The sequence below is a fragment of the Mercurialis annua genome, linkage group LG2, assembly GCF_937616625.2.
Source record: "Mercurialis annua linkage group LG2, ddMerAnnu1.2, whole genome shotgun sequence".
NCBI classification, from domain to species: domain Eukaryota; kingdom Viridiplantae; phylum Streptophyta; class Magnoliopsida; order Malpighiales; family Euphorbiaceae; genus Mercurialis; species Mercurialis annua.
In genome coordinates this window covers 51,544,205-51,556,404 of record NC_065571.1, presented here as the reverse complement: position 1 = coordinate 51,556,404, position 12,200 = coordinate 51,544,205, and the positions used below count along the sequence as shown (strand labels likewise).

General features: G+C 35.8%; 3 protein-coding genes across 10 annotated transcripts; all 3 read left to right on the top strand.

Annotated features, from left to right (window-relative positions):
- The first annotated feature begins 606 nt into the window (after nucleotides 1-606).
- Nucleotides 607-4,299, top strand: LOC126666937 (U-box domain-containing protein 52). Of its 8 annotated transcripts, none has more exons than XM_050359863.2 (9): nucleotides 607-978; nucleotides 1,127-1,209; nucleotides 1,321-1,442; nucleotides 1,567-1,779; nucleotides 1,868-2,174; nucleotides 2,257-2,358; nucleotides 2,440-2,868; nucleotides 2,951-3,793; nucleotides 3,883-4,299. In XM_050359863.2, the coding sequence occupies exons 1-9, from the start codon at nucleotides 807-809 to the stop codon at nucleotides 3,952-3,954; spliced, it is 2,343 nt and encodes a 780-aa protein (XP_050215820.1). In that variant the 5' UTR covers nucleotides 607-806; the 3' UTR covers nucleotides 3,955-4,299. The 8 variants fall into 8 exon arrangements, with proteins under 8 accessions (XP_050215820.1, XP_050215819.1, XP_050215818.1 ...); XM_050359862.2 differs by having other exon boundaries at nucleotides 1,865-2,174; XM_050359861.2 differs by having other exon boundaries at nucleotides 1,321-1,457.
- A 707-nt stretch (nucleotides 4,300-5,006) lies between these two features.
- On the top strand, nucleotides 5,007-5,712 carry LOC126668701 (leucine-rich repeat extensin-like protein 1). The gene is made up of 3 exons (XM_050361883.1): nucleotides 5,007-5,496; nucleotides 5,567-5,620; nucleotides 5,708-5,712. The coding sequence occupies exons 1-3, from the start codon at nucleotides 5,007-5,009 to the stop codon at nucleotides 5,710-5,712; spliced, it is 549 nt and encodes a 182-aa protein (XP_050217840.1).
- Nucleotides 5,713-6,489: 777 nt separating this feature from the next.
- LOC126669963 (conserved oligomeric Golgi complex subunit 8) lies at nucleotides 6,490-10,577 on the top strand. The gene is made up of 12 exons (XM_050363612.2): nucleotides 6,490-6,846; nucleotides 6,940-7,092; nucleotides 7,425-7,573; nucleotides 7,663-7,740; nucleotides 7,840-7,933; nucleotides 8,025-8,099; nucleotides 8,275-8,571; nucleotides 9,076-9,143; nucleotides 9,228-9,282; nucleotides 9,404-9,542; nucleotides 9,803-9,987; nucleotides 10,065-10,577. The coding sequence occupies exons 1-12, from the start codon at nucleotides 6,727-6,729 to the stop codon at nucleotides 10,359-10,361; spliced, it is 1,710 nt and encodes a 569-aa protein (XP_050219569.1). The 5' UTR covers nucleotides 6,490-6,726; the 3' UTR covers nucleotides 10,362-10,577.
- The last annotated feature ends 1,623 nt before the right edge of the window (nucleotides 10,578-12,200 follow it).

The following is a 12,200-nucleotide window of genomic DNA, read 5'->3' as shown; positions in this document are numbered from 1 at the left end:
AAAAATACAATAAACAAGCTTAAATCATTCGAAAAAAACTTAAATGAAAGAAGCCACATCAAAACACTTGGATACGTAAGAATACGTGCAAGTGATCATTCAAAAGAATAAAATCTTTATCAAAACAAAATATTTAACATAGCAAGCACATCAACACCTAACTAAAATAATTTATACAAACTATATTATATATTTTTAGCACACAATTTTTATTTTATGTCAGGTCGACAAATAATTTGATACATTTTTTTATCAGTATAATGCGATTGATGGGGTTTAATAATAGCTTTGAATTTTGAAAAGAAAAACATTAAGCTTATGATGAATAGGAATTAATAATTTTGTCACTTATAACATGTTACATAAAATACAAGTTAATAAGTAATTAATATTGAAAATAGGAAGTAAGTTGGAATAGTAATGAGATGGCAGTTTGATTAGATTAAGATAGATATAGTTAAGTTAAGAGCAAAGGTCAAAGGTTGAACTCTAGCCAGACAAATAATTTACCATATAAAGAGAGAAGAATGGGGGTGGTCAAATCTTCTAAAACAAGTAAATGTATTAGAAACACAAAATTAAAGTTTGTTAACTCAAGTTGGTTTTTCTTTTCCTTAGTTTTCATGGAATTTACATGGATTCCGACCTCCCCTTGTACACGAAGAGAGAGAAGCTAATTGCTTTAGCTTCTTTCCACCTTCATTTCTCTCCTCCTTCTCCTCGCCGGCCGCCTCTTGTTGCAGTCTTTCCGGTGCCATTTTCTTGGCATCACACCCACCCTTTTATTCATTTTCTTTGAGAATTTAATGGCTCTGGTTCCTTCTGAAGATTCATTTTCGCTTGTGAATACCACGGCTGTCGCCATTGATAAGGACAAGAACAGCCAGCATGCTGTTCGTTGGGCTATTGATCATCTCATTGTGAATAACCCGATCATCGTCCTTATTCATGTTCGTCATAAAACCAATCTACATCATCGTAGGTACCTTCCCTCATTTCGCTTTTTTTTTTTTACGTTGATCAAAAGAATTCATGCATGCAGTTTTATGATTATCTAATAATTATTTGGTACATATCGATGGGATCTCATTTGTTTTTTCTTTTTGTGTTTTGAGATCCGTTGTAGAACCTAGCAATGGGAATGATCATGATTCTGATGAGGTTCAACAACTTTTCATTCCCTTTCGTGGATATTGTGCTCGCAAAGGGGTTCGTATATTTAAAATTCCATTGGTTCGTTAATTAGTATACGCGCTGGCCAGCATTCTGCTTATTTTGTGGGATGGTTAGATTGATATTAGGGACCATTGTGAAATTCAGGTGCAGTTAAAGGAGATTGTGCTAGAGGAAAATGATGTTGCACGAGCACTTTTGGAATTTATCAGTAAAAACTTTATTGGAAGTATTGCTGTGGGTGCTTCGACAAGAAATGCTCTCACCAGGTTTTATTCTATCAGGCAAAAGAAATTTTAAATTTCAATGTTCTTTTTTTTGTTTTTATCACAGACAGGAAGTTGAAAACAAGCAGGAGTTCTGACAAAAGCTATATATATTTGATTTGCACAGGAAATTCAAGAACCAAGATGTGCCGACTAGCTTGATAAAATCGACTCCGGATTTTTGTTCTGTTTACGTAATTTCGAAAGGAAAGATTGCGTCTGTAAGGACAGCGCAACGGCCTGCTAATAATCCTCCCATTCCACCAAAAGTTCCTGCTCCACTAGCCCTTCCAGCTCCAGTACCGCAAGATAACTTCGATCATTATGACGAAGGAATGAGGTTAGAAAGTTTGCTACACAAGTAATATTACTGATTCAAGAATGTTATCTTATTATGATGCTGATGTTATATTTTTGGATTGAAGTAGAGGAAGTTCCGCGAGAGGATATTACAGGAATCAAGTATCAGAGAGATTATATAGTGAGAAAAACAGTGATTCTCATAGAGGGCAAGTCCGTGACCGAATCAGAAGTCCGTCCAATGTTTCAATGGACAGCATTGACATTTCTTTCCCAGGATCAGCAGCGCCGAGAAACTCAACTAGCTGCCGCGATTCTACATCTGAAGATCCTGATTTTTCATCTCCATTTGCTCTAGGATCCATAGACATTTCTTCTCAAAATTCGGATTTTGCGCTAGGGTCTCCTAAGGATCTTGCTTCCACACAAGCTGCAGTAAGAAATTATTGATACGAAATAGTATATACCATTTTGCAGTTGTGAATTAGTAATGAATTGATGTTAATATGAAATGCAGCGAGACATAGAATCCGAGATGAGAAGATTGAAGCTTGAACTTAGGCAGACAATAGATATGTATAGTACAGCATGCAGAGAAGCACTGTCAGCCAAAAAGAAGGTATATATATAGTCTTATACCTTGCTTACATATTGATTATTTGGAATCAGAAGCTTTACTTGTGAATGTCATTGTATTCAGGCTAATGAGCTACATCAATGGAAGATAGAGGAGGTGCGAAGATTTGAGGAAGCTAGGCATGCTGAAGAGGCAGCTCTTGCCATTGCAGAAATGGAGAAGGCCAAGTGCAAAGCTGCAATGGAAGCAGCTGAGAAAGCGCAGCGATTAGCAGAAATGGAAGCACAGAAAAGAAAATTTGCGGAGTTGAAAGCTAAGCAAGAGGCAGAAGAGAAGCATCGTGCACTAAATGCTTTGGCACACAATGATGTTCGGTACAGAAAATACAGTATTGAAGAAATAGAAGAAGCTACTGAAAAATTCGCAATGAAGAATAAGATTGGTGAAGGTGGCTATGGACCTGTGTACAAAGGCAAACTCGATCACACAGCAGTCGCTATCAAGGTTTTAAGACCCGATGCTGCTCAAGGGAAGAAGCAATTCCAACAGGAGGTAAGTTACTCACCTTATAACTTGTTCTGTCAGGATTATTTTCTGAGCAATTAACATAATTTGATGTGGTCTAAAACTGTAGGTTGAGGTTCTGAGCAGCATTAGACATCCGCATATGGTGCTTCTTCTTGGCGCCTGTCCAGAATATGGATGCTTGGTATATGAATACATGGACAATGGTAGCTTGGAAGATAGGTTGCTTCGAAAGGACAACACGCCTCCGATTTCATGGAGAAAAAGATTCAAGATAGCTTCAGAGATTGCAACTGCACTTCTATTTCTACACCAAGCAAAGCCAGAGCCCCTAGTCCACCGTGATCTCAAACCAGCTAACATCCTGATAGACAGAAACTATGTGAGCAAGATTAGTGATGTTGGGCTAGCACGGTTAGTCCCCCCATCTGTAGCCGATACTGTAACGCAGTATCACTTGACCTCGGCTGCAGGTACATTTTGTTATATAGATCCTGAATATCAACAAACCGGGATGTTGACTACTCGGTCCGATATTTACTCATTGGGAATAATGTTGCTCCAAATAATCACCGCCAAGCCTCCGATGGGCCTTGCTCACCATGTGGGGAAGGCTATCGAAAGAGGAACATTCGAAGAGATGCTTGATGCTGCAGTTACAGATTGGCCAGTTGAAGAGGCAGTAAACTTTGCTAAATTGGCATTAAAATGTGCTGAACTAAGAAAAAAGGACAGGCCTAATCTTGCCACAGTTATAGTCCCAGAGCTCAGCAGGTTGAGAGATCTCGGAAAGAACAATGGCGATTCACAAAGTAATAACGACCACCATCACCACCACCACCACCATCATCATCATTATCGAAATCCTGCTCAGAATAGTAAGACTCGCAGCCGCAGCCCTCTACAACATTCTTCCCCAGCTTTACCTCCAAGGATATCAAGCATAACTCAGGTTTGTGACTAATACTACAATCTTGAATACACATATCGAATATCAACTCGTTTAAACTCTAATAATGTGTTAATTCGACGTAAATTTAGGAAATGTCGCATAGAACGTCTGAGGGAGTACCGTTACCTATTGTAAGAGAAGATGAAAGTGGTAGAAGTTGATATTGACCAACTGATATACATACTATACAGAATCAATAGTGGAAAGCTGTTTTTTTGATCAAACAAGAAATGTAGAGATGTTTATAAGGAAGAAGTTGAAGAATGCTGGCCAGTTGAGTTGTAAGTTTAATATTAACAAAAAACTAGTAAATGCTGTATATCAGAAGCAATGAGAGACGAGAACTAAATTATCTTCAGACTGTTTTTCAGTTCTTGTAAAAATGGCTACTGAAATTGTACTAGAAAAAAGTTTTCCATAATTATTGTGCTGCAACTGCAAGCACAACAGATAGTAATTTTTGTTAATAACATTGTACAATCTTAAATTTCCTCTGTTTTCTTGTATTTAGATTGCCTTTTTTAGAGAACTTTGTCAGTGTAATTTGTTCTCTATGTTTTTCCTAGCAGATGAGTGGATGTCAAATTCAGTAGATTTAAGGCAATGCACATATTTGAGTCTCTGCATTTGTCAACTTTTTGACATTGAATCCCTACATTTTTAATTGTCCTGCACTTTCAATTGTATAGACATTAGGTCCTCCTGTCACGGAAATGAAGTCTATATACTTCATGCCGTTAGATATTAGGCCCTCCCGTTCAGGACACCTCATGTACTTTTGTACCAAAAGAAAAACGAAATGGACTATTCCGTTTTCATCTTTAAGCTAAACTCAACATACACACCCTGATGCTTGAGACATTAGATTCCATTGCGAGTTTCAGGTTCGAATCTTCTCTCCCTACTGTAATAGAAAAAAAAACGGAATTTTAGTCTTTACAAGATGATTAAGGCAAAAAGTGACTAGAACTTGGAGTGGGAGAGAAGATTCAGAAGTCCCCCATGAAAGAAAAGCATAAAGAAAAAAAGGGGCATAGTAAAAATAAAGAATTGGAATCCACAAGGCTGGATTATGTTTGGGGAAAGGTATTTGGAAAAGTAATACATCACTATAGAGAACCATCTAAAGCTAACTTTTTTCTTGTAAAAATTTGGCTGTGTGTCTATAAATCCAAAATAACATCTCAGAAGTCAGAACATGCGATATACAAAAATGAGTCATGTCAAATTACGTATTACAATGTCTCCAACAAGAAAATACTGTGACTTGCTATGCAAGCTAGGGTTAATTTTAACAATCCTCCTTGCTAGAACAGTAAACTCTGAAGAAGATGATGATCAAGCTGCTGCTGCTGGTTTACTATGCATAAGTGATTGTTCTACTTGTCCAACTATATGCTCGCCCCCACCGCCGCCTTCATCATCTCATCACGCGCCACCTCCTCAATCTTATAACTACCATTCTCCACCACCGCGGCCGCCACGATCACCACCACTGCCGCCACGGTCAAGTTCATCTTCACAGCCACCACAAACACCAAGATGGTATCCTATATGGGGTATTCCACCACCTCCTTCTGCAGGGTATTATTACCATACACCCAATAATGCACAAGCCCCACCTAAACAAGGACAGTACCCTTACCCTTATTACTATTTCTATGCCTCAAAGGCCTCCTCTGTCAATTCTCTGTCTCTTCATGGTTCTATTTTGTTTTTATTTGTATTCTTTTATGTTTTGTTCTTTTGATTATAATCCTAGTGGCGAACTAGGTTCGTACAAGAATTTCTCGTGTGTATATGTTGAGTCGTTGCTAAAGGCAATATGTATGTAATGTGTTATGTAGATAACTAATTTGAGGTATAAGGAAGATTTTGATATTTGACAGTTGAAGTGTTTAAATGCATGAATAGCTTAGTGGTAGGATATAGGATGTCATAATTTGATATGAGAATTTCAGATTTGATTCTCCTTCTCTATTCTAATAAAAGAATTATAAAAATAGTTGGAACTATGAGATTTTAGTGAAAGAAGTATAAAAACAGCTTTAAAATATCAAGTTAGCCCAAGCGAACAACTTGATGGTTATCTTCCTTCAATCTTTAGCGAAATGCAATAAGAAAATGAAAATTAATGAGCCGTTCTAAAAACTATGTAATATCTCAAAAACACTTTTAGTATTCAGAGTTTGCAGACCGATTATAAAATCGTGTTCAATAAATGAAACATATTATCCGTCCGCTTTTAGATTGAGCAGTTTAGAGGAGAAAAATCACTAATTCATAAAAACATTATATGTATATTGAAGTTTTACAAGTGAAGTAAGATGTTTTCACAATTCAAATGAAATAAAGATGAATTTACTTAGATGTTATGCAACTTAGGCTATCTATGAATTTTACAATTGCATGATATTTAATTATTTCGAGCTTCAATTCGTTTTCTCAAGATTCATATAATCACAACCAAAATTGTTGATACATAATGGACTTGAAATTATATTAAAATTTGGTAATGCATATAATAAATTTAATCTCGCTATTTAGATGCCATTATTTGGGAATGGGTAGGTTTTTTAAATACGTAAACTAGCAAATGTTTATAGATTGGAGAGCCAAAAAAAAAAAAAACAGCTATACGCCGTCGTTTCAAAGTAAAAAAGATTAACAGAATCTAGCTGCCAAAATTATCGAGATCAATGTAATACAACACAGCCTTAACCGGAACGGTGATTCATTTACCCGCGCGACCGTCTTCTTATAATATTTCCAGATCTCAAAACAATCGCATAGAATTTGACATATCTACAGCTCTACACTAATCAATCGCATAGAATTTGACATATCTACAGCTCTACACTAATCAATCAACACTGTTCTAAGTCCAGATCTCTTTACATTTATGTAACAATCGAAACCCTAATTTAACAAACATGGAATTAGAAAATGGAGACTACACATCGGCGATGACTAGCCTCCTCGCAATGGCCTCCGTCTCCCAACAACCTTACGTCTCCGAGCTTCTATCCTTCACTCTCGATCGCCTCCACAAAGTACACTTCCATTTTCCGGTTACTTAAGTTTTTAATCGATTCATGTGGTAAATTTTGTCTAACTGTTTTCTGTGTTTTTGTTTTGATTGGAAGGAACCGGAATTACTTCGAGTTGACGCGGAGAGAATTCAGAGGCAAATGCAGGAAGTAGCGGTGGGGAATTACCGCGCTTTTATCGCAGCTGCGGATGCTTTACTTGCTATTAGAGAAGAAGTCTCTTCTATTGATAAACATCTTGAATCGCTGGTAACTTTTTTGCTTTAGTTATTTTTAACTGTAATTTGAAGGTTTACTTGGAGATTTTGGACCGGCTGTTTGAACTAATAAATGATCAAATATCGGTGTAATTGAGGATGAGCTGATCATTCTATTAACTGAGAAACAAGTGAAAATCCGATTTTTACTTGAATTTTTGTTCGGTCCAAGTGTGTCGTGTTTTTATTCTATTTCTTGTAAGGTTTAAGTACATTGTTCAAATTCAAACTACAAAAGAATGTTATAACATTTGTTTGTCTGAAGTTTTTTAATTTTCTTTGTAAGCTTTTAAGAATCTCTGGTTTCATTTCTCCCATTGGCAGATCACGGAAATACCAAAATTGACATCTGGTTGCACAGAGTTCATTGAGTCAGCGGAACAGATTTTAGACGAGAGAAAGATGAACCAAATATTGCTAACAAACCATAGTACATTACTTGATTTACTTGAGATTCCTCAACTTATGGACACGTACGTGCTGCCATGAATTGTTGAATTAACTATAATTATGTCGTATGATACATAGTTAAAAAGCTTCATTGACCTTTATTATTTTGCAGATGTGTAAGAAATGGAAATTATGATGAAGCTCTAGATTTAGAAGCATTTGTTTGCAAACTTTCAACCATGCACCCTAAGTAAGTAATGCGCATGTCAGTTCCTTACTATTGATGTTACCTTGGAATTAACTTTGTAAAAGCCACTTAATCAGACTTTGTTCTTTTTCCTTCTCAAAGATTACCTGTCATTCAAGCATTGGCTGCAGAAGTTAGGCAGACCACCCAATCTCTTTTGTCTCAGCTTCTCCAGAAACTTCGATCTAACATCCAGGTTTACAATGATTATGTTAAGCTTGATTGATTTAGTAAAAAAGCATGGAGTAGGATTCAATGAGTGCTTATATTTGTATTCTGTTCTGCAGTTGCCTGAATGCCTCCGCATTATTGGATATTTGCGGAGGATAGGAGTATTTAGTGAGTATGAAATGCGTCTACAGGTAATGCTGCAAATGCTTTTTGTGCACAACTATATTATTTGTGTTTTGGATTCTAAATACGTAGGTAATCTGATTGAACTTCAATTTTAGTTCTGTTTAAAGATATGAGTTTCTCATCTGCTTTCTTGGTAGAAATGCAATGTACTTGCAATTAACTGCATAAAATTGTTTTCAGTTTCTGAGATGTCGAGAGGCGTGGCTTACCGGTATTCTAGAGGATCTAGATCAGCGAAATGCGTATGAATACTTGAAAGGAATGATAAACTGTCATAGAATGCATCTTTTTGATGTTGTTAACCAGTACCGAGCAATATTTGCTGATGACACATCCGGCAGTGAAGAAAATTACGATGGTGGGCTCCTTTTTAGTTGGGCTATGCATCAGATTACTGCACACCTTAAAACTCTTAAGATCATGCTTCCCAAGATAACCGAGGGTGGGTCTCTGTCAAATATTCTGGACCAGTGCATGGTGAGAATTTTACATTTTGACCTTAGATTTTGCATATACCATTGTTTTGTTTTTATTTAATCTTTTAATGGGAAGATCTTGCATTTACTCTCTGATAAACTTTGGATTTCTAAAGAGGGGCGTTATTTACTGCATCATATTTGATAACTCATATAAAGTCCTCTTTTTGTTCTTGGAAAGCTGAAGCCTAGATGAATATTTGAGTTTCATATCATGCTACTTCACACTCTAATTCTAAGAATTACCACTTTTGTTATTTCATCAGATAATTTTTCTTACTGTTGCATTTATGCTGCAGAGATATGCTGCAACTTAAATTTTGCGAATTAACTTATCTCCTTGCTATATTTCCTCATCTTGTCCCATTCACCAAATTAAATATATTATTGGCATGTTGCAGACATCCTAAATGGAAGAGAATCTGCATTTAGCTAAAGACTATTTGGCATTTTGTTGCAAGCAGAACACTATGATGATGCTATTTTATGTTTGTGTTTTTGACAGTATTGTGCTATGGGACTATGTTGGGTTGGCCTGGATTTTCGAGGCTTGCTTCCACCACTGTTTGAAGAGTAAAGATATAAAACTTTTGTGTTTTTTTTACTTTCTTTTGTTTTGGTTTAAATTTCCAGTAGGTTAAGTTTAGTTTATTGCAGGGCCATTCTCAATTTGTTCTCAAAGAATATGAGTACGGCTGTTGAAAATTTTCAGGTACATGTTCCTTTCTGGAGGTTTTTTCCTGTCCTCTAAATGAAGTTATTTTGCATGTCAAGTTCTGTCTTGCTAGCTGTATATTGATTGGTAATGTCTAACTATGATATTTTGTTTCCAGTTAGTTCTGGATTCACATCGTTGGGTTCCGTTACCCGCAATTGGCTTTTCAACCAATAGTTTTAATGAAGAAAATCAAGAGGATGTAACTCCGCCATCTTATCTAATGGAACATCCACCTCTTGCAGTGTTTGTTAATGGTAAGTCAATGATTTTTTACCTCTTTGTCCTTGTGTGTGAAATTTGATTATTTCTTTAATATCTATCTTAAATTTGATTTCGTCTGATCTTATATGCTCTCAATCGGATATTTAAGTTTTAAATGATGCATGATAGCTTGAAAATTAGTATGCGACTCAACATAACTCAAAATTAGTATTGTTGTAGTACCAGGTTACAGCAGACTGCAGTCCGATGTTTTGTTTGATGTTCAATTTTTTTTTTTTTTTTGCTTTTGCAGGTGTATCTGCTGCAATGAATGAACTTCGACCTTGTGCTCCATTAAGTTTGAAATTTGTCCTTGCTCAAGAATTAATTAAGGGCTTGAAGGCCGTTTCGGACTCCCTATTAAGATACAATGCAACTCGAATGCTCAGAGAAAATGAATCCGGACTTTTCCTCTCACTTTGTCGATGTTTTATAGAGGTGCCTTTCTGAGTAAACTGGAATAGTTTTCATCTAGAAATCTCACTATCCTTACAAGCCTGTGCTGTTATTTGCAGGTAGCTTACCCACATTGCGCCACATGCTTTGGTCGGTGTTACCCGGGTGGGACTGCTCTTATTATGGAGGCTAAAAGCTCATACGACAGTGTCAGCCGTCTACTGGCAGCCTCTCTCCCGAGAGAAGTTCCGAAACCTGTGAATAACCATGAGAAGAGCGCGACAGAAAATGGTAAAGCGCCTTTGTTGGAAAATGGAGTTAGTGGAGATGTTGAACAAACAGAGGATATCAATGCGGATGAAAAGAAACAAACCAGCCCTACTGTACAAATGCCTGAAAAGCAAAGTGACACCTGAAACGCCGGATTCCGGTAACCATTGATTTTTCTTTTCCTTTTTACGAATAGTTTTCGAAATGGATTTAGTTGAGAGGTATACAAGAGAGGGACAATATAAGGGAGAGTTGAGTGTAAATGTACAGGAGAAGGCATTTTATAAGGGTTATTGTCGTGTATTATTATGAACATGTTGTTTATTTGTTAATTTTTTTTAACACGAGTCTCACTTTACGTATTTCACACGTGGATTGTAGTGTGACTCGTCAAATATTATATTTACTAGTCGTAAGTCCCGCGTATTTATGCGGAATCAAATTAATATTTATTTAAATAATAAATTTATTAAAACATATATAAAAAAAATTTATTTGCAAACTAATAAATAAAAATCTATTTTAATGTTAGTAATAAATTATTTTAAAATATTGACTATCTCTAATATTAATACTCTTTTAAGGGTTTTTTTTGAAAATAATTTCATCTTGGTTTACAAAAATCTGTTCCAACTTTCAACTCTCTAAAATACGGTACACTGTAAAAATTGTAATTTTATACGGATTCTATAAATACCCCTCATATCAAAAAAAATCTCATAATTTCATATATTTTCTCATCATTAATTTCTCTCCCCCTCTCGGCTAATATTTCTCTCTTCCCTCTCTCTCGGCTCACCTTTCACGCAATTGCTTCTTTTTTTCATCATCAGTTGTGTTCACTTTCGATTCAGTAGATCGACATTATGGGTAAGCATCAGTTGGTTCGGTTTGATTTTGAATTGTCTGAAACCGACGGTGTCGAAATTGTCAAAATGGTAGACCGGATCGTTCTATTTTTCACCAACCACCGAAATTTTTTCTTGCTGAAATTTCGGTCTGTTCGGTTCAGTTTCGGTTTTTAAAGTTGTTTTTTAAATGTACAAGAATGTAAAATTGAAGATTTATAATATGACGATAAGCTTAAGTTTATGAATAATGGAACAAAGATTGGGAGATGCAATTTTGTAAATTTGGTCTTTGATTTCAGAAGCAAAATCCAGTGACCTCTATACATTCCTCTCATTTCACATGCAAATATTAGAGAAAACAGAAATATGCTAAATAAGCAAATCCATTGATGAATAGTTAACAAATATAATATTCTTCCAAATGATTTTACCTTTCCCTGGTTGCAATGCTCTCATTGCATTTTGATTCTGAACGTCTTATGCCTTTTTGAAACCATCAGCACATTCCGCGGATAAATTCATTCAATCCCAACTTAAGCGATGCTCACCAAAGGCTTACCCAAAGGTATTTCTTACAGTCAGTATTTGAAAATTTCATGTAAAGATTTAAGTTTCCAAGTATTCTTCCAAATGATTCTAGCTTTCACAAAAAAAAAAAAAACAATTTCCACAATCAGGTCCCACACTAACATGGCTTGAATAAGATTAGCTTTGGAGCTCTTAAAACTATAATTATTGAATTTTTAACTCGCCACTCTTTTATACTCTTCATCTTCTTCGATTATGGCTTGAATAAGATTAGCTAAATTTTTTCACTAGTCCGACCTTCATTTAGGTAAGTTAATGGTTTTTAAATAGGGATGAGTGGTGACCTAAGATTTTTATAGGTTGAGTTAGGTTAAGGAACTACAAGTGAGTGGAATGGTGAGATTAGGAGTGTAAAAGTGTGTTGATGGATAAGCATAAAACTCTTAATTAGATAATTACTTAGTTAATTTTGTATTAATTAGTGCATGTTATACAAAAAGTTATTCCGGCGTCCGAAAGTGTCAAAAATGGCTTCTGGAATTTTAAGAGTTTAGGTATGATCAAATTTAATCCGTTAAATTTGCAAATTGGCCCATAAAATTTTAC

Excerpts from the sequence above, each read along its gene's own strand:
- LOC126668701 (XM_050361883.1), top strand. The coding sequence starts at position 5,007 with ATGAGTCATGTCAAATTACGTATTACAATGTCTCCAACAAGAAAATAC. Across the intron at positions 5,497-5,566 it reads CAATTCTCTGTCTCTTCATG|GTTCGTACAAGAATTTCTCG; the intron begins GTTCTATTTTGT and ends GTGGCGAACTAG.
- LOC126669963 (XM_050363612.2), top strand. The coding sequence starts at position 6,727 with ATGGAATTAGAAAATGGAGACTACACATCGGCGATGACTAGCCTCCTC. Across the intron at positions 9,144-9,227 it reads CTTCCACCACTGTTTGAAGA|GGCCATTCTCAATTTGTTCT; the intron begins GTAAAGATATAA and ends AGTTTATTGCAG. Across the intron at positions 9,283-9,403 it reads CGGCTGTTGAAAATTTTCAG|TTAGTTCTGGATTCACATCG; the intron begins GTACATGTTCCT and ends TTTTGTTTCCAG.
- LOC126666937 (XM_050359856.2), top strand. The coding sequence starts at position 807 with ATGGCTCTGGTTCCTTCTGAAGATTCATTTTCGCTTGTGAATACCACG. Across the intron at positions 1,780-1,864 it reads CATTATGACGAAGGAATGAG|TAGAGGAAGTTCCGCGAGAG; the intron begins GTTAGAAAGTTT and ends TTTGGATTGAAG. Across the intron at positions 3,794-3,882 it reads GGATATCAAGCATAACTCAG|GAAATGTCGCATAGAACGTC; the intron begins GTTTGTGACTAA and ends ACGTAAATTTAG.